The sequence below is a fragment of the Pan paniscus genome, chromosome 10 (assembly GCF_029289425.2).
Source record: "Pan paniscus chromosome 10, NHGRI_mPanPan1-v2.0_pri, whole genome shotgun sequence".
NCBI classification, from domain to species: Eukaryota; Metazoa; Chordata; class Mammalia; order Primates; family Hominidae; genus Pan; species Pan paniscus.
The window spans coordinates 14,240,278-14,259,434 of NC_073259.2; the positions used below are offsets into that span (position 1 = coordinate 14,240,278).

Sequence of the window (19,157 nt, forward strand, 5' to 3'; positions counted from 1 at the left end):
TATCTGGAATAATACTTGAATGATACTTGACATTTTGTTTTTTTGGTAAACATTTAAAAAAATCGTTTTGTTGCTTGTTCTGAAACTTGTAACTTTTTTGCTTCTCAGGAAGGTGATTTTTAATGTTGCATTGTTCATGATACAAACTCAGAGAAGCAACACCATCTGGGAAAAAAGTCCTTTTTTGCATTTTAGTAAACAAGCTGCATTTATTTTTAAAAATTCTATTTATAGGAAGAATAAAAACATTGAGTAAGAGCATGCTGTCCTCTGACTGAAATAAATGAAATTTAGTGAATAGACCTGGACATTTATTTTGGTTATTGAGAGCCCTTTTGCTCATTCTCCAATTATTTATTTTCACTAAAGCTACTGTGTAAATGACTTCATCATTGAAGCTTACCTAGTAAGATAAGTGCTACTACCTATTTTTTTTTTCTACATACCTATAACAAAACCAGGGAAGAAAATTGAATATAAAGTTAACCACAGATACAAAAATATACTTAAGTGGGGTTTCTAGTGATGGGAAAGATGGAAATATATTGATTGGCATTTCATTTCATATCAAGAACAGAATGTTGAGGGAGGAGATAAAACAAAAAGTCAGTGATCAGATTAAAGTATATTCCTAGACAATATATAATATTGGGAAGGGTATTTAAACTTTCTGCTAAGTGACGAGCTACAGTTATTAAGTTGCAGTGCCAGTTTCCCCAAGGAAAAATGGAGAAATCATATTTCTGAAGAGGTGGTCAGTTTCCATATTACTAGTGTATAAAAATTTTAGTTTGAATGAAAAGGAAACAATATCTCTACACTTTTTTCCTGTTAATATAATTAGTATATAATCACGACATTTATTTGTATGAAATCCAGAAATCAAGTAGATTTCTTGATTTACCTTTTATGTATATTTTTTCTTCCATCTAGGTAGACGTTACATCCAAGAGGAAATAATCCAGGCAAGGAAGCACAGGCTGATCAAGATGTGTAGTTCTGTGGCTGCCAAGTTGTGGTTTTTGACAGATCGTCGCATCAGGGAAGACTATCCTCAAAAAGAGATTTTACGAGCATTGAAGGCCAAATGTTGTGAGGAGGAACTGGACTTCAGGGCTGTGGTGATGGATGAGGTGGTGCTGACAATCGAGCAAGGAAACCTGGGTAAGTCTATATACTAAGTGATCTTTTGGATTTTTACCTAGAATATGATGAATCTGCATGTTTTAGGAATAATTAGGACAGAGGAATTCTTAGCCTTGTCATTACTAAGTATCTTCTAATTATAAGGTCTAATACATTTTATGAAAGTAATATAAACACTAATATTTATTAACTTTATTAGGAAACAGTTGTGAGGGAAATTAAAGGTGACCTTCAAAACAGATAAACAATAAAACAAAGTAGGCGCATATCTGTAGTTCCAGAGGCTAAGGTGGGAGGATCACTTGAACCCACAAGTTCGAGTCCAGCCTGGGCAACATTGTAAGACACAGTTTCTTAAAAATAAAAGTAAAGATGATTCTCAAGTTCCTTTCATTTTTACTGTCTTCTATTTTTAAAATACCTTGTTTATAAGGTGCTGCTAAGGAAATTTGTATCTTTGGAGGTTCTTTGATTAGTACTTGATTAATAAATTAGATCCATGTGATTCCTTTTTATAAAACACTATACATGTAATATAAACTAATACGGTTTTATAGGTGAAAGTGTCTTAATGATTTAACTCAATTGGTGATAAATTTTTCTAGTATTTTTAATATTTCGTATTTGTTTTGGGATTGTAGGGGAAGATATCCTAGAAAAGTATAGAAATTCTTTAGTATTAATTTTCAGAAAACTAAATTTTTGCTTTTGAAAGTTTTATGGCTTACTATAGCTAAATTGGTAGTTTCTGTCAGGGAGCATTATATGGTGTCATATAAATGGACTTTTTGACTGGCTTTCAGAAAATACTTCATAATTTAATGATAGTATAAATACATTTTAGATCACTTTCTTCCTTTGTGACTGGAATTATACTGAAGCCCCATGATTTAATTTCCTCATCAATGAAATGGAGAAAGACAGTTTTTGTGAGAATTAAGGCTATGCAAAGTACAATAAAATCTTACCTTTATCTGCCATGGCAGGATAATTTCATTCACAGGCTAACAGATCCAGAATCTTGTCTAAATTAAAAATGTTACCATAGGTTGAATATCACACTAAGTATAATCTCTTAGCAAGCATCACTTTTATTTTCAATCCTCTTGTAACATTTATTTATTTCATCCACAGTACTTTTGATCAGTTATTGTTGCCAGAAATGTTTCTTTGTTGTTTTGCTTAAATGGATAAGTGCTCTTGTTTTTTGTTTTTTTTGTTTTTTTTTTGTAGGCAGGGTCTTTGTCACCAGGCTGGAGTGCAGTGGCACTATCACAGCTCACTGCAACCTCTGCCTCCCAGGTTCAAGTAAATTCTTGTGCCTCAGCCTCCTGAGTAGCTGGGATTGCAGATGTGCACCACCATGCCCGACTAATTTTTGTATTTTTAGTAGAGACGGGTTTCACCATGTTGGCCAGGCTGGTCTCCAACTCTGAACTCAAGTGATCCACCCGCCTCGGCTTCCAAAAGTGCTGAGATTACAGGCATGAGGCACCATGCCCACCTACTCTCATTCTCTTGAATGTAGTTACTGCCTTTATCAGGATGATGCTCACTATTTTATTTTCAATGTAATTCTCTTTTCAGTATATATTGCCTGGGTCCAATACCTAGTTATTTAGATTCAGGAAATCTGGGATAAGAGTCTACTTCATTCTTTCATTAAGTATTATTTGAGCATTTACTATGTGCTGGATAGTGGTATGGTATACGAAATAAAATAAAGTCCTCATATATTCTAAAGGATGAGGTCAACATTAGTCAATCACACAAATAAATGTAAAGTTATAACTGGTAAGTTATGAATGAAAAATGTGAATGTCACTTTGAACCCCTCTCACATCTGTGACGAAGATCCTTGATCAAATCAAGGTAAATCTCTAAAACTCAATATTTGTGACATGCTTGTTCAACTTACACAGCTTTTTCAGTGTAAGTGTGTATGTACAGTTATTATTGAAATTGGAGTCAGAAACTCAGACACTTACTGTATTGGGAGCCGTGTTCTTGAAGTCTGCATGAGAAGAGACATGCCAGTGTAAAACGTGAGTTCACTCAACACTGCTCCTACAAGGCTTCTGGTGGTTGGAAAACCAAAGGTTACAGCCATACTTCCTTATGAAATCTAGTGGCTACTAAGTAATAACACAAAATTTGGGAGGTAGAAATGGGCATCTCTATTTTTTAAAAGTGTGTAGGTTGAAAAGGATCTAGGGTTGAAAACCATTGCTCTTGATATTTTTCCCAGTTACCTAGTGAACATTTTCACTTTATTCTCAAGTGGCATTTCTGTGCCATTCTATCACAGTGGAACTTGCTTTTTTCCATCAAAGCTGTCTTGTTATTTCAGCTTCTCTGTCTCTGTTTGTAATATCACCTTTCTCCCATTAACCTAGCCTTACCATTAACATGTCTGTCTTTTTTTTTTTTTTTAAATTCGCAAGAGCCAGTATGCTACAAAATTTTTGTTGCTTTTTCCTTCTAAGCCATAACTGTTCTATCTTCTCACTATCCTGGGTCAGGCTATCATGGCTTCATTTTTTTTTTTTTTTTTTTTTTAGACTAAGAGTGAAGTTTTAATTAATAGGTAAAAGAGAAAGGAGATCAGCTCTCCTGTGAGAGAGAGGGGCACCTGAGTGGGGCTTCCCATGGCTTCAAATTTTAATGACTTTAGTTAGCCCTCTAGCTTTTTCTTTCTTTCTTTTCCTTTTTTTTTTTTTTTTTTTTTCTTTTACTTTGAGACGGGGTCTCGCTCTGTCACCTTGGCTGGAGTACAGTGGTGCGATCTTAGCTCACTGCAGCCTCAACTTCCCAGGCTCAAGCGATCTTCCCACCTCAGTAGCTCTTTCTTTTTCAAAATTGTCTTTTCCTCTCTAGCATTTTCACATCTTCATTAAACACAACTTTTATCATCTTAATATTCTTTTAAAAATCTTCAGAAGCTTACTTTTCCCCTGTAGTGTTAAATCTAATTTAAAAATTTTTCAGACTTTTTGTTGATGTGTCTCCTATATATTCAGGCATTTCTAGGAGGGTTTTTCTTTTCTTTTTTTTTTTTTTTTGCATTTTTCATGTATTATTTAACTCTCATATCTTAATAAGGGAGGTGATATTACCGTTATGCAGATGAGGAAACAGCCTCTTTCACAGAATTAAGTGGAGAAACTTAAACAAATTGGGATAAGGGAAATGTTCTAAAATTGTGGCCATTTTGCATAATACAGTGAAAATACTAAAAACCACAGTTCTGTACTTTAAATGGATGAATTTTACAATATGTGAATTATATCTCAAAGCCGTTTAAAAAATGTTACACGTCATTTACACATTATCTGTGCAGTGTTTTCACAGTCAGGTTAAAGAGAGGGTATAGTTGTAAATGAGTAGAAGGCATAGAAGTTCTTTTGCTTTTCCTTTTTTTTTTCCCTCATTGCCTCTCCCTTTGTGTCAGTGTATGTAAAACTGCTCTCTTGAACTTCTCTTACAAATCTGTTCTAGCTCCAATATTAGTCTTTTCTATTAATGGTGTCCTATTCCTAGCCTAAGCTTGAAGAAATCATGGAGTCAACTTTCTTCTTCATTCTCCCTTACTTCCAGATATAATGTTGTAAAAGGCTTGTCTGTTTTGTTTGTAGTATATCTGACATAATGTCTGTTCTTACTACTGCTAATGAAATCAAAGTTGCCTGAACTATTACAGTAACCTCTAAATTTGTTTCCACTTTAAACTCATCTTCTAACGTACTGTAGTCAAATTAATCTCTCGGAATTACGGCTCTAGTTATATTTGCCTTTCCCAAATCCCCTTTATGTTTTTATTGCCTAATCCTCCAAGTTTTTTGTTGTTGTTGTTATCTTCATCGGTTAAAAACTTTTGAAACATTCACCCCAATATACACCTATTATAAAATAATGAATAATGTACTGTGCTGTTGCCTGTTGTAGCACTGTCCTTGGGCTAGCAGAATTGTATTTTCCTTGTTCATCACTTTTACTGACAGTGTGGTCTTGGATTTTCAGCCTCTGTGCCTCAAATTAAAACCATCCCCCGGTAGCAAGTGTGCTGATTTTTCACAACTATCCCACTGTAGTCAAACTACTGTGCCAGCTATTCCATTTCCTCTATGGAAATGGAATCAGATCTAGGTAAAAAAGACCATAGATTTCCATTGTCGATACCCAGTGTTCTAGCAGGTTTTTGTTGTTGTTGTTGTTTTAAATGTGTCTTAATTTGTCTGTCTTTGATTAATTACCAGAGCTCTGAAATAGAATTGACAAAAATATTTCCAGTTTTATGCTTGTTCTTTGGGGTGAAGGTTTGTTGACCTCTTTTTAAAAATATAACTTCGGCTGGGCACAGTGGCTCATGCCTGTAATCCCAGCACTTTGGGAGGCCGAGGCCGGCAGATCGCGAGGTCAGGAGATCGAGGCCATCCTGGCCAACATGGTGAAACCCGTCTCTACTAAAAATAAAAAAAATTAGCTGGGCCTGGTGGCATGCACCTGTAGTCCCAGCTACTCAGGAGGCTGAGTCAGGAGAATCGATTGAACCCCGGAGGTGGAGGTTGCAGTGAGCCGAGATAGCACCATTACACTCTAGTCTGGCAACAAAGCGAGACTCTGTCTCTCTCTATATATATATATGTGTGTGTGTGTGTATAATCATTTTTAGAGTAATTTTAGGTTTACAGCAAAATTAGGCAGAAAGTACAGGGATCTCCTATGTATCCTCTGCCCACATACATGGATATCTTTGCCCCATTTTGAACATCCCTTACCAGAAGGACATGTTTGTTGAACTTGATGAACTAACATTGACACATCATCACGCAAAGTCCATAGTTTACATTACTGCTTACTCTTGGGTGTTCTATAGTCTGTGGCTTTGGGCAAATGCATAATTACATGTATCCACCACTGTGGTATCATACAGAATAGTTTCCCTGCACTAAAAATCCTGTGCTCTGGCTGTTCATTCCTTTCTCTTTCTCCCTCCTGTTCATCCTCCTCCTTCCCTCCCTCTCACCCATCTCTTGACAACCACTGACCCTCTGACTGTCTCCACAGTTTTGCCTTTTCTAGAATGTTATAGTTGGCACTGTGCAGTATGTAGTGTTTTCGTATTAGGATCTTTCACATAGTAATATGAATTTAAGGTTTTTCCATGTCTTTTCCTGGCTTGAGAGCTCATTTCTTCTATTGTATAATTATATTTCATTGCTTTCATATACTGTAGTTTATTTATTCAACTGCTAAAAGACACCTTGCTTCTAATTCTAAGCCCTGGGATTATAAATTAAGCTGGGTTTTTTTGTTTTGTTTTGTTTTGTTTTGTTTTTGAGATGGAGTTTCGCTCTTGTCACCCAGGCTAGACTGCAATGGTGCGATCTCGGCTCACTGCAACCTCCGCCTCCCAGATTCAAGCGATTCTCCTGCCTCAGCCTCCCAAGTAGCTGAGATTACAGGCGCCCACCACTACGCCCAGCTGATTTTTGTATTTTTAGTAGAGACAGGGTTTCACCATGTTGGCCAGGCTGGACTCGAACTCCTGACCTCTGGTGATCCGCCCGCCTCGGCCTCCCAAGGTGCTAGGATTACAGGCATGAGTCACAGTGCCCAGCCTAAGCTGGGTTTTTTGTCTTCCAATTTAATAATTATTGAGGATCTACTTAGTAATGTGGGAGATTCAAAATAACTATTACAAGTGCTTAGATGCTTAACAGCAAAAAGATATATAGAAAACCAAGTAAAAATACAAAATTGCATTCATGAAATGCCTGTTTCATAAAGGACAATGTACAAGGTTGTGGATACAAGGATGGAAAAGACAAAATTATCAACTCCTGAGGATCTTGTTCTGATGAAGGAGACTGACAAGGAGTCTGGCCTCAAGGTAGGGCCTGGTTGTGAGTAGAGATAGATCATGAGCTCTTTTCATATTTGGGTTACTTGGGAGTGAGTGTAGGTGTGCACCAAGGATGGTAAAGAATGAAGCCTTCATTCAAAGCAAGATTGGTACTGAGACTTGGTGATAAGTTTGGTATAGCTAGATGATGGAACTTTCAGTGCCAGGATAGAGTCCGGATTTGAGCCAGTAATGAAGACATTTTTCAGTTGTGAGTAGAATATAGAACATTAAGACATTGAGGACATATATTTTGACACCACAAAATCCATATTAAAACACATTCATTAAGAGAATATGAGAAGTCATATCATCAGTAACATTCTTTTTCTTAGTTTCTTTTGATGGGTAAAAGACCTAATTAAAAGGTACAAAGTTGGATTCATACTTTTGAGTTCAATCTTTTGACGCTTAGTGGTCAACTAATATTTGAGAAACTTTTATGTGCCAGATACTTTTCAGCGTATAATAGTAAATAAAGGGTCTCTGTTCACATGGAGCTCAGGAGTCTAGTAGAATTAAAGACTATAAACTATACTAAGCAGCTGAGGATGCATTTTAATTCCCTTTGAGCGTAAAGTATCATTATCCCTCGTGTGTGTGTGTGCGACACGGAGTTTGGCTCTTGTCGCCCAGGCCGGAGTGCAGTGGCGCGATCTCGCTCACTGCAACCTCTGTCTCGGGTTCAAGCGATTCTCCTGCCTCAGCCTCCTGAGTAGCTGGGATTATAGGTGCCTGCCACCACGCTCAGCTAATTTTTGCATTTTTGGTAGAGATGGGGTTTCACCTTGTTGGCCAGGCTGGTCTGGAACTCCTGACCTTGAATGATCCGCCCCCCTCGGCTTCCCAAAGTGCTGGGATTACAGGCATGAGCCACCGCGCCTGGCCTACCCGTTTTAAATAAGAGATTAAGAAGCTTGCCTATGGCCTTGTAGCTAGACACAAAGTGAGACCCCTTTGAATATTATGTTATGCTGCCTCAGAGTCTACTGGGACAGATTTAATACCCTGGAACCAGGTAATTTTTAAAAGACTATTTAAAAACACAAATGTTAACCAGTGACTCTTCCAGAAGTGCTAGGATATGGTTTAAAAAGGAGAATGTTAATAGGTAATGTCTGCCTTTTGAGAGTTTAATTATAATGTGTTTTGATGAAGATCTCTTTATAGGCACACCTTGGAGATACTGCAGATTTGGTTTCAGACCACCACAGTCAAGCAAATATCACAATAAAGCAAGTAACACAAACTTTTGGTTGATGGCTACTGACTAGTCAGGGTGGTGGTTGCTGAAGGTGGCTGTGGCATTTTCTTGAAATATGAAAACAATGAAATTTGCCCCATTGACATTAAAGATTTCTCTGTAGCATGTGATGCTATTTTCCAACATTTTACCCACCGAATTTCTTTCAAAATTGGAGTCAGTCCTCTTAAACCCTGCTACTGCTTTGTCAACTCAATTTATGTAATATTCTAAATCTTTGTCGTCATTTCAACAATGTTCATAGCCTCTTCACAGGAATAGATTCCATCTCCATTGGAATGACCATTTGGTCATCTGTAAGAAGCAACTCATCTGTTCAGCAATCTCTCATGAGACTGCAGCAGTTTAATCCCGTCTCAGGCTACACTCTCAATTATAGCTCTCTTGCCATCTCCACCACATTTGCTGTTATTTCCTTCACTGAAGTCTTGAAGCCCTCATAGTCATCCATGAGGGTGAGAATCAGTTTCTTCCACATTCCTATCAATGGTGATATCTTGACCTTCTCTCATGAATTATGAGTGTTTTTTTTGTTTTGTTTTGTTTTGAGATGGAGTCTGACTCTGGCACCCAGGCTGGAGTGCAGTGGCACGATCTTGGCTCACTGCAACCTCAGCCTCCTGGGTTCAAGCGATTCTCCTGCCTCAGTCTCCCAAGTAGCTGGGACTACAGGTGTGTGTCACTATGCCTGGCTAATTTTTGTATTTTTAGTAGAGACGGGGTTTTGCCATGTTGGCCAGGTTGGTCTCAAACTCCTGACCTCAGGTGATCCACCCACCTCGGCCTCCCAAAGTGCTGGGATTACAGGTGTGAGCCACCGCACCTGGCCTATGAGTGTTCTTAATGGCATCTAGAATGATGAATGCCTTTCAGAACTTTTTCAGTTTACTTGCCGAGATCTTTTAGAGGAATCACTGTGGCAGCTATAGCCTTATGAAATGTATGTCTTAAATTATAAGATTTGAAAGTAGAAATTACTCCTGTTTGTCAGCTGTTTCACAGAGCTAAAAAAAAAAAAAATTACTTCTTGATCCATGGGCTGCAGAGTCCATGTTGTGTTAGCAGCTATGAAAATAATGTTAATCTTTTTATACATCTTCATCAGAGCTCTTGGGTGACCAGGTGCATCATCAGTGAGTAGTAATATTTTGAAAGGAATATTTTTTTTCTGAGTAGTAGGTCTCAACAGTGGGCTAAAGATATTTAGTAAACCATACTGCAAGCAGATGTGCTGTCATTCAGGTTTTGCTGTTCCACTTAGCACAGGCAGAGTCCATTTAGCATAACTTTTAAGAACCCTAGGATTTTTGGAATGCTAAATGAGCATTGGTTTCAACTTACAGTCACCAGCTGCCTTAGCTCCTAACAAAAGAATTAGCCTCTCCCTTGAAACTTTAAAGCCAGTTATGGACTTCTCTTTAGCTGCTATCAAAGTCCTAGAGGGCATCTTCTTCCAGCAAAAGGCTGTTTTGTCTACATTGAAAATCCATTGTATAGTGCGGCCACCTTCATCAATTATCTTAGCTAGATCTTCTGGATAACTTGCTGAAGCTTTCACATAAGCAGCTGCCGCTTTACCTTGCACTTTGCACTGTGTTATACAGATGGCTTCTGTTCCTAAATCCCATGAACCAAACTCTGTTAGATTCACGCTTTCCTTCACCTCCGTCAGCCTTCAAAGAATTGGAGAGTTAGGGTCTTACTCTAGATAAGGCTTTGCCTTAAGGGAATGTTGTGGCTGGTTGGATGTTTTATCCAGACCACTAAAACTTTCTCCATATCACCAATAAGGCTGCTTTGCTTTCTTATCATTCATGTGTTCACTGGAGTAGCACTTTTAATTTCCTTCAAGCACTTTTCCTTTGCATATACAACTTGTCTAACTTTGGCACAAGAGGTCTAGTTTCTGGCCTGTCTCACCTTCTAAAATACCTTCTTCACTAAGCTTAATCTTTCAATTTAAAGTAAGAGATTGTGTGACTCTTTTTTGCCCTTGAACACTTAGAGCCACTGTAGGGTTATTAACTGGCCTAATTTCAATATTGTTGTCACAGGGAATAAGGAGGCCCAAGGAGAGGGAGAGAGATGGGGAAGCCAGTTGGTAGAGCAGTGAGAATGTACACATTTATTCAGTTTGCCCTCTATGTGGTTGCAGTTAGTGTCGCCCATTTATAATAGTAACATCAAAGATCACTGTAACAGATATGATCAAAATGGAAGTTTGACATACTGTGAAAATTATCAAAATGTGACACAAAGACACAAAGTGAGCACCTGCTGTTGCAAAAATGACACTGATTGACTTGCTTGACACAGGGTCGCCACAAATCTTCATTTGTAAAAAACACAATAACTGCAAAAGGCAATAAGTTAAAGCACAATAAAATGAGGCATGCTTGTATATTTAATCTATTTGGAGTTTGCTGGGCTTCATGGATCTAGATGTTTATTTCTCTCTAGATTAGAGAACTTAAAAAAAAATAAACTGTTGTCCCTTTGTCTTTCTCTACTCCTTCTGGAATATCCATAATGCATATTATGGTTCACTTGACACTGGCCTGTAATTCTCATAGGCTTTCTTCAGTTCCCTTTTTTTTTTTTTTTTGAGACAGAGTCTTTCTCTGTCGTTCAGGCTGGAGTACAGTGGTGCAGTCCTGGCTCACTGCAACCTCTTGCCTCCTGGGCTCAAGCAATCTTTCCACCTCAGCCTGCCAAGTAGCTGGGACTACAGGCACGCGCCACCATGCCTGGCTAAGTTTTGTTTTGTTTTGTTTTTATGGAGTTGGGGTTTTGTCATGTTGCCCAGGCTGGGCTTAAGCAATCTGCCCACCTCAGCCCTCAAAATGCTAGGTTTGTAAAGGTGTGAGCCACCATACCTGGCCATTCTTCAGTCGTTTTCATTCTTTTTTGTTTCTGTTTCACTGACTTGGTAATTTTGGATGGTCAGTTTTCAAGTTCGCTCCCTAGGGAAGATTTTCAATTCCGTCATTTGTTTTCTCTAGCTGTAAAATTCGTTTGATTTTTAAAGATGATTCTCTTTGTTGAACATCTCATTTGATTCATTGATTTTTTTTTCTTCCTGATCTTGTTTATTTGTTTATCTGTAAAATTATTTTGAATTTTTTGTCAGGTACTTTGTAAATCTCCATTTCTTTAGGATCATTTACTTTTGCAGTATGTTATTATTTGATGGTGTCCTTTTTTCTGATTTTTTTTTTTCCTGATCCTGAGGCCAAGTGTTCGTGTTTGTGTAATTGGTGATGTGCACACTTATTCCAGTCCAGTGGCTTTAGCAGAGAAAGCCTTTGAATAGTCAGCTCATGCAGAGATTTCTGTATGGTGTGGTGTCTGAGTGGTTTGGACTGCCACTTGGGTCTGCAGCACTGGGCCTGGAGTCTAGCTTCATAAGTGCTTCACTTAGACCCTGAGCCTGAGTCTGCAGGAGCTGGCCAGGTGTTGGGATAGGCTTGGCACCTGAGTCTACAGTTGCTGACCTGACAGTGGGATAGGGCTGGAGGCTGGATCTGCAGGTCCTGGCCTGGAAACTAAGTCCTCAGTTACCAGTGTGGGATATGGTGCTGTGGGGAACTGCCTGTCACTGGGTTTTACTGATATAGGGCTGGTGTTGGGATCTAAGGCACATCTGTTACTTGCTTCATTCTCCTGCTTAGGGTTAGTGGAGGGCTGATGTAGGTAATGTGACACTGTCCTTCTTACCCTCTTTAATGCATTTGTCTTATTTCCATGCTACACCCAGGTACTATAATTTCTCAGTCGATTTTTTAGCTCTGATAAATGTATTTTTGTGGTAGTTGTTTAAACTGTTGTTTCTGTGAGATGACAAACACTGGACCATCTTATTTCACCAGCTTGCTAACATCCGGAAGAAAATTACTTGTTACACACAGATATCAGACATTCCAGGTCCTGATGGAGGTAGGCTTCTCATTCAGGTGAAGACTTCTCTGAAAACTCCATGTGCAGACTGTGTGCTAGTTACAATTTTCTCTCCCAGGAAGGCAAAGGATGCTCTACTTTCTTTTTTTTTTTAATTATTTTTTGAGATGGAGTCTTGCTCTGTTGCCCATACTGGAGTGCAGTGGTGCGATCTTGGCTCACTGCAACCTCCACCTCCCCGGTTCCAGCGATTCTCCTGACTCAGCCTCCTGGGTAGCTGGGATTACAGGTGCACGCCAGCACGCGCAGCTAATTTTTGTGTTTTTAGTAGAGATGAGATTTTGCCATGTTGGCCAGGCTAGTCTCACCTGAGGTCAGGATGCTCTACTTTCAAGTCATCCTAGAGTTGCATCTTCCCAAAGTCTGCCCCTGGCCCCTTTGCATATGTTCTCAGCCTGCGAGGCACACCAGCCCTGGCAGAGGCTGCAAGGGGGCAGGTAGGAGCCAAGGGGAGCCCTGCTCTGGAGTGGCTGCTGGGTAGGGCTTTAGCGCCATATAAAGCTGGTTTAACCATCTATGTTCAGGTATGTGTGGGCCTAAATTTTCAACTCCTTTTGGTACACACCAAGTGGCACAGTTTTCCTGGACCATATGGTAAGAGTATGTTTACTTTTGTAAGAAACTGCCACACTGTCTTCCAAGGTGGTTGTACTGTTTTGGTTCGTTTGTTTTTTGAGACAAGGTCTCACTGTGTCACCCAGGCTGGAGTGCAGTGGTGCGATCTTGGTTCACTGCAACCTCCGCCTTCCAGGTTCAAGCGATTCTCCTGTCTCAGCCTCCCGAATAGCTGGGACTATAGGCATGTGCCATCATGCCCAGCTAATTTTTGTATTTTTAGTAGAGACAGGATTTCATCATGTTGGCCTGGTTGGTCTTGAACTTTTGGCCTCAAGTGATCTGCCCGCCTCAGCATCCCATGGTGCTGGGATTACAGGCATGAGCCACTGTGCCTGGCCCAGGTTGTACTGTTTTGCATTCCCACCAGCAATGAGAGTTCCTGTTGTTGCACATCCTCTTCATTGTTTCGTGTTGTCAGTGTTCTGGATTTTGGCCAGTAAGATGTAGTGGTATCTCTCACTGTTAAAATGTGCAGTTCCCTGAAGACATGACATGAAGCACTTTTTCGTATACTTATTTGCCATCTGTATATCTTCTTTGGTGTGGTGTCCAGGTCTTCTGCTCTTTTTTTTAGCTGGGTGGTTTATTTTCTTATTGTTGAATTCTAAGAGCCCTTTGTATATTTTACATAACAATCTTTTGTCAGTTATATTATTTGCACATATTTTCTCCCAGACTATAGCTTGTTTGAAAATAATACAGTTATTTTTCTACACTTTCTTTTGGTTACTGTAGCATGGTATATCTAGCATGGTATATCTTTCTCTATCCATTTGCTTTTTTATTTTTAATTTTTAAACTTTTAATTCTTTTATTTTTTACCCACAAGTTTACTGGGCCATTTTATTCTTTTTTTTTTTCATTTTATTTACTGTTAAAATGTATGTGTCTATATTTACAGTAAATTTTCTTATAGATGGCACGTAGTTGGGTTTTGTTTTTTGATCCACTCTGACGATCTCTGTATTTTAATTGGAATATTTAAACCATTGACATTTACAGTGCTGTTGATATGGTTAAATTAACATATCATGTTTGTTACTGTTTTCTCTTTGTTACCCCTGTTTTTCTTATTTTTGTCTTCCATTCTTTTTTTGCCCTTTGTCATTTTAATTGAGCATTTTAATTCTGTTTTCCCTCCTTTCTTGGCATTTCATTTATGTAGCTTTTTAAAGTGGTTACCCTAGGGTTTGCAATATACATTTACAACTAATCTAAGTCCACTTTTAAATACCCACCTCATGGGTAGTGCAAAATATTGCTAATTCCTCCCACCAGTCCCTGAGATCATTGCTGTTATTCATTTCTTTTAAGTGTTATATGTAACTGTATGTGTGTGCCTGCACGTGCACACAGACACACACACACACACACAGAGTGATTATACACGCAATCAAATAAAGTTGGCACTTTGGTTTGTTGTTGTTGTTGTTATTGTTGTTGTTTTTGAGAGAGACAGAATCTCTGTTGCCCAGGCTGGAGTGCAGTGACACGATCTCGGCTCACTGCAACCTCTGCCTCCCAGGTTTATGCAATTCTCTTGCCTCAGCTTCCCAAGTAGCTGGGACTACAGGCGTGTGCCACCACGCCCAGCTAATTTTTGTATTTCTTTAGTAGACATAGGGTTTCACTATATGTTGATCAGGCTGATCTTGAACTCAACCTCAGGTAATCCACCCGCCTCGGCCTCCCAGAGTGCTGGGATTACAGGCATGAGCCACTGCACTCAGCCAAAGTTGGCACTTTGTATCCATGGGTTTTGCATCTGAATTTCACAGTCACAGATTCAACCAAATGCAGATCAAACATCTAGTGTTTTTAGCCGGACCTTGTTGGCTCATGCCAGCACTTCAGCAGGTTGAGGCGGGCGGATCAGTTGAGGTCAGGAGTTCAAGACCAGCCTGGCCAACATGGTGAAACCCTGTCTCTATTAAAAATATAAAAATTAGCCAGGCATAGTGGCGGGCACCTGTAATCCCAGCTACTCAGGAGACTGAGGCAGGAGAGAACTGCTTGAACCCCAGGGGTGGAGGTTGCAGTGAGCCAAGACCGTGCCACTGCATTCCAGTCTGGGCAACGGAGTGAGACATTGTCTCAAAAAAAAAAAAAAATCTAGTATTTTTGAACACATGATGAAATATATTTGTCTATCTGTACATGCATACATTCGTGGAATGCAAAACCCACAGTTAGGGCCAACTTTTGGTATCCATAGGTTCTGCATTGCCAGCTAGGGGAACTTGAACTTGTTGTATGCATTTTGGTATCTGGGGGGGATCCTGGAACTAGTTCTTTCTTACAATTCCCATATCTCTCCTTACATTATCCATCAGTTTTTGCTTGTTGTCTACTATTTTTGTGGAAGTCTTTAGCCTATGAATCACAGTCTTTTAAAATCCTACCACTCCTGCTACATCTGTCTCTGGTTAGTTTAGTTTTTGACTCTGGTTTAGTTTCTTCAGACTGTGTTTTTGCCTTTTCAGATAACTTGTATTTTTTGGTTGAAAGGTGGGAATTGTGTAAAAGGACCTGGAGTAAATAGGCCTTTAGTGGTATAGTGGTAAGGTGTGTGGGGAGGTAAAGCATCCTATGATTAGGTCTCTGCCTTTTGATGAGCCTTTGCTACTGGACTACAAACATAACTAGTGTATCCCAGTTATTTTTATTTCCCTTTAGGTGGAACATAATGTCCAGAGGGGGCTGGAGTTTTGTATTTTTCTCCCCCTAGGTAGGTTAGATTTTAGTAAAATCCCAGCAAGTTGGTAGCTTAGTCTTCTAAGCTTACCAGAAACTGGAAGTCCTACTTAGGCTTTTTTTATTTTTTGAGACAAGAGTTTCACTGTTTCCCAGGTTAGAGTGCAGTGGCATGATCTTGGCTCACTGCAACCTCCACATCCCAGGATCAAGCAGTTTCCCACCTCAGGCTCCCTAGTAGTCTGCCACCATGCTCCGCTAATTGTGTGTGTGTGTGTTTTTGTTTGTTTGTTTGTTTTTTAAAAGATGGAGTTTGCCATTTTGCCCAGGCTGGTCTTGAACTTTTAGGCTCAAATGTTCCACCTGTCTCTGAAGCAGAGTATCTCCCTGACCGCTTTGTGGGATGGGAACTGGAGTGCATGGGCTCCAGCAGGGGTGAACTCCACTCACTTACTGCTCCACCCCTCATGGGAGGGGGAGCACAGGTAAGCGGGTGCAGGAGCTGGGGCAAGTGCTTTTGGGTGCTGGCAAGAGCAAACTTCATACTGGCGCCACCACAGTGTGTAGGGGAGGGTACCCACAACCCTCTAAAGCCCCAAAGGAAGTGTTACAGTGCCCTTTTAGCTTTGCCACCCACAGACGGCTTAAGTGTTAACAGCTCAATGGAGGGTCAGTGTGACAGCATTTTGCACCCACACTCTTGGCACCCAAGTTCTTGTCCAGTGTTGAGGAGGAATCAGGTCGCATAAGTGAATTGAAGGTGGTAAATGTGGGGTATTTTGCTGCAGATGAAAGTGGCTCTCGGTGGGAAGCGGAGCTGAAAAGGGGATGGAGCGGGAAGGTAATCTTCCCCTGGTGTCCAGCCAGAGGTGGCTGGACTCTTCTGCGAAGCTGCGCTCTCGCGCTGTCCCTCTGAAGTCAGGCTGCTTCTCTCTGATATCTAACCATAGTCTCCGATGTCCAGCTGCTTCTCCTGTCTGTGCTGGCTGAGCCTGGGGTTTTTGTGGGCACAAGATGGAGAGTGGGGAGGGGCAGGCCATGGGTGGTTTTGGAAAAGGCAGCATTCGAGCAGGAAGACAGGGATGTAAATTCTTACTTTGGGCCATGGTACCAGGCTTTTTGGCTTGAGGGTTGGGCCCTCACCAGGGATCTGCCCTCTTTTGCCCAGAATTTCCCTGCCTCCTGTCCCTATGACCTCAGCCTCCCAAAGTACTAGAATTACAGGCACGAGCCACCATACCTGACCTAATAGTTCATTTTATGTGTTTGCTGCATTTTGTTTATCCATTTTGCATTCCCATCAAGAGTGTACAAGGGTTTCAATTTTCCACATCTTTGTCAACTTCTGTTTTATAATAGCCATCCTAATGGGTTATCCCATTGTGGTTTTGATTTGTGTTTCTCTAATGATTAGTGATTTTTAGCATCTTTTCATGGACCTATTGGCTATTTGTATATCTTTGGAGAAATATGTGTATTCAAGTCCTTGGGATAATACTGACACAAGAGTTTAAGAAATTGTCAAGCCTTTTCTGAGCATGTGTTTTGACTGGCCTTGGCTGCTTTTGTTCTTTGTGTGTGTGTTACTGGGTTTCTCACTCTGTCACCCAGGCTGGAGTACAATGTTGCAGTCATAGCTCACTGCAGCCTCCAACCCCTAGGCTCAAGTGATTCTCCCACCTCAGCCTCCCAGGTAGCTGAGACTGCAGGCATGCATCACCACATCCGGCTAATTATTTTATTTTATTTTTCAGTAGAGACAGCTCTTGCTGTCTTGCCCAAGCTGGTTTTGAATTCCTGGGCTCAGGCAGTCCTGCCTCAGCCTCCCAAAGTGCTGGGATTACAGGCATGAGGCACAGTGCTCAGCCACCCTGGCTGCTTTTAGATGTCTTAATTTCCCAAATCATCTCACTCCAGCTTGGTCACAGGGCCTAAGATGATCCATTGCATGTCTCCAGCTATAATAGCTTGCCTCAGGCATCTGCTGGACTGTAGCTGGCTTGCAGCTTTTCCAACCTGAGAACCTAGTTAGGTGAAACAGACCAGACCTTAGACAGATCTGAATATTGCTAATGAGATCTGCCCTACACCCTCCAATTTTACGTAGGGAATTGGGCTGCCTAAAGTCTTCTAGATCAAGACAACTTTGCATTGTGGAAAGGGTAGGGCAAGGGTGAATAAAATACCATCTTTTCTACCATTTTCAATGCAGCTCTTTCTTTTTTTAAAATTTTCTTTGAGACGGAGTCTTGGTCTGTCGCCCAGGCTTGAGTGCAGTGGCGTGGTCTCGGCCCACTGCAACCTCCTCCTCCCAGGTTCCAGAGATTCTCCTGTCTCAGCCTTGTAAGTAGCTGGGATTACAGGCATATGCCTTCACGCCTGGCTAATTTTTATATTTTTAGTAGAGATGGGGTTATGCCATGTTGGCCAGGCTGGTCTTGAACTCCTGACCTCAAGTGATCTGCCCACTTCAGCCTCCCAAAGTGCTGAGATTACAGGTGTGAGCCACCGTGCCCGGCCTCAGTGCAGCTTTCTTGATTGGGCATTTGCTTGGTGCTGTAGACCTTTCACTGTTTCTCTTTTTCTTTTTCTTTGAGACGGAGTTTCGCTCTTGTCGCCCAGGCTGGAGTGCAGTGGCGCAATCTCGGCTCACTGCAACCTCTGACTCTTGGGTTCAAGTGATTCTCCTGCCTCAGCCTCTTGAGTAGCTGGGATTACAGGCGCCCACCACCACACCCAGCTGATTTTTTGTATTTTTAGTAGAGACAGGGTTTCGCCACGTTGGCCAGGCTGGTCTCAAACTCCTGACCTCAGGTGATCCACCCACATCGGCCTCCCAAAGTGCTGGGATTACAGGTGTGAGCCACTGCCCTGGGCCTCCTTTCACTGTTTTTCAGAGGTTCAGTAAGATTATTTTAGCCAGTTCCTGGTTTTTTTTTTAATGTTAGGCAAGGAGGGGATGATGAGGGCTTGGAATTTCCTATTCCACCACTTTGCTGACATCCTTTAGTGGTTCTTTAAGCTCTGGTCAGCAATTGGTAAACAATCTTTGCTGTGTGCCTGGAAATGTCTTTATTTGCTTTATTCTTCAATGATAGTTTCGTTGGGTTTTAAATTGTGGAGAGTCAGTTACTTTGTACTCCAGTGTTTTGAAGATGTTGTTTTTATTTTGGCATCTTATATATGTAGAATAGTCTCCTGTCATTTATAGTTAATCTGATATTCCTCTTGGATACCTGCGGATTTTTTTTTTTTAACTTTTTTAGCTTTTACAATATCTCAAGCGAGGATATATATTTTATCCTTTTGAGGATCTTGAGCATACTTATTTTAAAGTCATTTCAGATTGCTTTATCATGTTTGTTTCATCAGGATAGAATTCATCTCTTGATTACTAAGTTTATTGCCTGTTTTTCTTACTTTTTTCATGTGCCTTAACATTTTACTTTGCAGGCTTATTTTAGAGTATGAAGTACTCTCCTTCCTCTTCCCCTGCCCAAGTTTGTTTCTTGCTGAATAGTAACTTTGGTTGCTTCTGCTTGGTGTCTTGGGTCCCTTGGACTAGAACTAGAA

General features: G+C 40.5%; 1 protein-coding gene across 20 annotated transcripts in view; it reads left to right on the plus strand.

Annotated features, from left to right (window-relative positions):
- RIMKLB (ribosomal modification protein rimK like family member B) overlaps positions 1 to 19,157 on the plus strand; it is a 103,929-nt gene that overhangs the window by 33,256 nt on the left and 51,516 nt on the right. For 11 of the 20 annotated variants that reach the window (XM_063592980.1, XM_063592983.1, XM_063592981.1 and 8 more), the window contains one exon: positions 938 to 1,164. In XM_063592980.1, coding sequence (XP_063449050.1) covers positions 938 to 1,164 — 227 coding nt within the window. Of the gene's footprint in view, positions 1 to 933; positions 1,165 to 19,157 lie in introns of all 20 variants that reach the window. The other 9 variants (XM_024931281.5, XM_063592988.1, XM_063592986.1 and 6 more) reach the window with 1 other exon arrangement.